This window comes from Austrofundulus limnaeus, unplaced genomic scaffold, assembly GCF_001266775.1.
Source record: "Austrofundulus limnaeus strain Quisiro unplaced genomic scaffold, Austrofundulus_limnaeus-1.0 Scaffold848, whole genome shotgun sequence".
In the NCBI taxonomy this organism is placed as follows: domain Eukaryota; kingdom Metazoa; phylum Chordata; class Actinopteri; order Cyprinodontiformes; family Rivulidae; genus Austrofundulus; species Austrofundulus limnaeus.
The window spans coordinates 134,874-136,625 of NW_013953250.1; the positions used below are offsets into that span (position 1 = coordinate 134,874).

General features: G+C 42.2%; 1 protein-coding gene across 1 annotated transcript in view; it reads right to left on the reverse strand.

The window, feature by feature from the left end:
• Nucleotides 1-664: 664 nt before the first annotated feature.
• Nucleotides 665-1,752, reverse strand: part of rab24 (RAB24, member RAS oncogene family) — a 13,481-nt gene continuing 12,393 nt past the window's right edge. Inside the window, exons 8-9 of the mRNA XM_014029069.1 lie at nucleotides 1,519-1,578; nucleotides 665-1,422 (exon numbers count right to left, since the gene is read on the reverse strand). Coding sequence (XP_013884523.1) covers nucleotides 1,355-1,422; nucleotides 1,519-1,578 — 128 coding nt within the window. The 3' untranslated portion in view covers nucleotides 665-1,354. The remainder of the gene's footprint in view (nucleotides 1,423-1,518; nucleotides 1,579-1,752) is intronic.

The following is a 1,752-nucleotide window of genomic DNA, read 5'->3' on the forward strand; positions in this document are numbered from 1 at the left end:
ATATAAGTTTATCAAATAAAGTCTAATGTTACAACTAATCAGGGATCTCTTTAAGGTGCAGACATAGATAAACTTGTTGGTACACTTAAAGAAACACTTCATTTCACATTTGAAGTGCTTCAGAAAAAATACATTAATATACATCTATATTAATGTATTATGATCAAGTTGAGCATAAAAAGTTTAAAACGTTTCTTCCAAAGCTATGCTAACAGGTTGAGCTAATTAATGTTAGCATTAAAGCCATGAATCTAACTGTTGGACCTCACAGGTTCCTTCAAGCTTTTCACCAGACGTTCAGCATGTTTAAAGAGAACAGCCCGGTTCAGCTGTGAGCCCCACCCTGAACCTAGACCAGAGAAACCACAACCCTGAACCTAGACCAGAGAAACCACAACCCTGAACCTAGACCAGAGAAACCACAAGTCAGATTATTGATAGAAATGTTCGAGCTAAAGCCTCCAAGACCATCTCCAAGCAGCTTTGTGGTCCTCTGACCTTAGCTGACAGGATTATTAAAAAGTATGAAGGTTCGTTGAACTGTCAACCTCACAAGGCATGGACGCAAGAGGAAATGCGACCCCAGGTTGATGAGCCGAATAGTGAAATGGAAGAAAAACATTCAAACTGAGACAAAACTGGAGCTTTTTGGCTTCCAGTCACATCTGTTTTGTTTTGTTTTATTCTTGTGAAATGGTACCAACACATTTCCTGCGTCTGTATTCACCCTCGCAGTTTTCCACAGAAACGCTGTAGCAACATCTGTGACCATTGAGCTGAGCTGTTTATCAGCTTTATAATACATCCTAAAGTGTCACATGGGCAAAAAAACAAAAACAAAAATAGAACGTCAACACAATCCTTCCAGCCGTGCTGTCGATTCAAACGAGTCTGAAGATTGTGTCGTGTGTTACACCAGATGTGAAAGTGGTTTGAGTAAAAATTAGATCCTCACTTTGAACACTGATGAAGACYGTTTGCACGACTGGAGGTAAATAAAACAAACTGCTGTAAACACGACTCGTCGTCCTGAAACTCTGAACCAGCACAGTTTTCACCGCCTTCATCGGTGATGATTCTAACCCCAGCCTCTCATGGTTCAGATCTGTAGCGCTGGAGTGAGCTACAGACAAATGGATCGTTTCACGCGGAGATACAACACAAAGGGTCTTTAAACTCCTGGACGCCTCAGTTTCAGAGCAGCCTTCCTCTGTAAAAACCCTTCAGCTCTTTATGGCACTAAATAAATAAACATGGAGTTACAAACAGCTCCTCTTATTTGGATTTAGAATCATCCCAGCACGTCCCAGCTTTGACTCCAGGACAAGTCTGTCACTCTTCCTGCTGCTCAGAGTCAGTTGTTGTGGCAGCAGCTGTAAAAGATCGAGTCTTTCTTCTGGCCCAAGTCCACGCCCGGTTCCTCTGATGGAAACAAAAAGAAGGGATCATSATCTCTGGATGAAAGCTGACGGTTCTGTCAGCGCCGTACCGTCTCAGTGAAAACGAGCGTAAACTCACCTGTCATGTACTGGAAGGAGCTGTCGTTGTAATCCTCAGCAACTTTGTGGAACAGCTCGTCTGGAGGACAGGAGGAGAACAAAACTAAAGTCAGATTAGTCTACATACGTATATATATATACCACTTTATTAGGTCCACCTGTCCAACTGCTCATTAACACTTAATTTCTAATCAGCCAATCACATGGCGGCAACTCAGTGCATTTAGGCATGTAGACATGGTCAAGACAATCT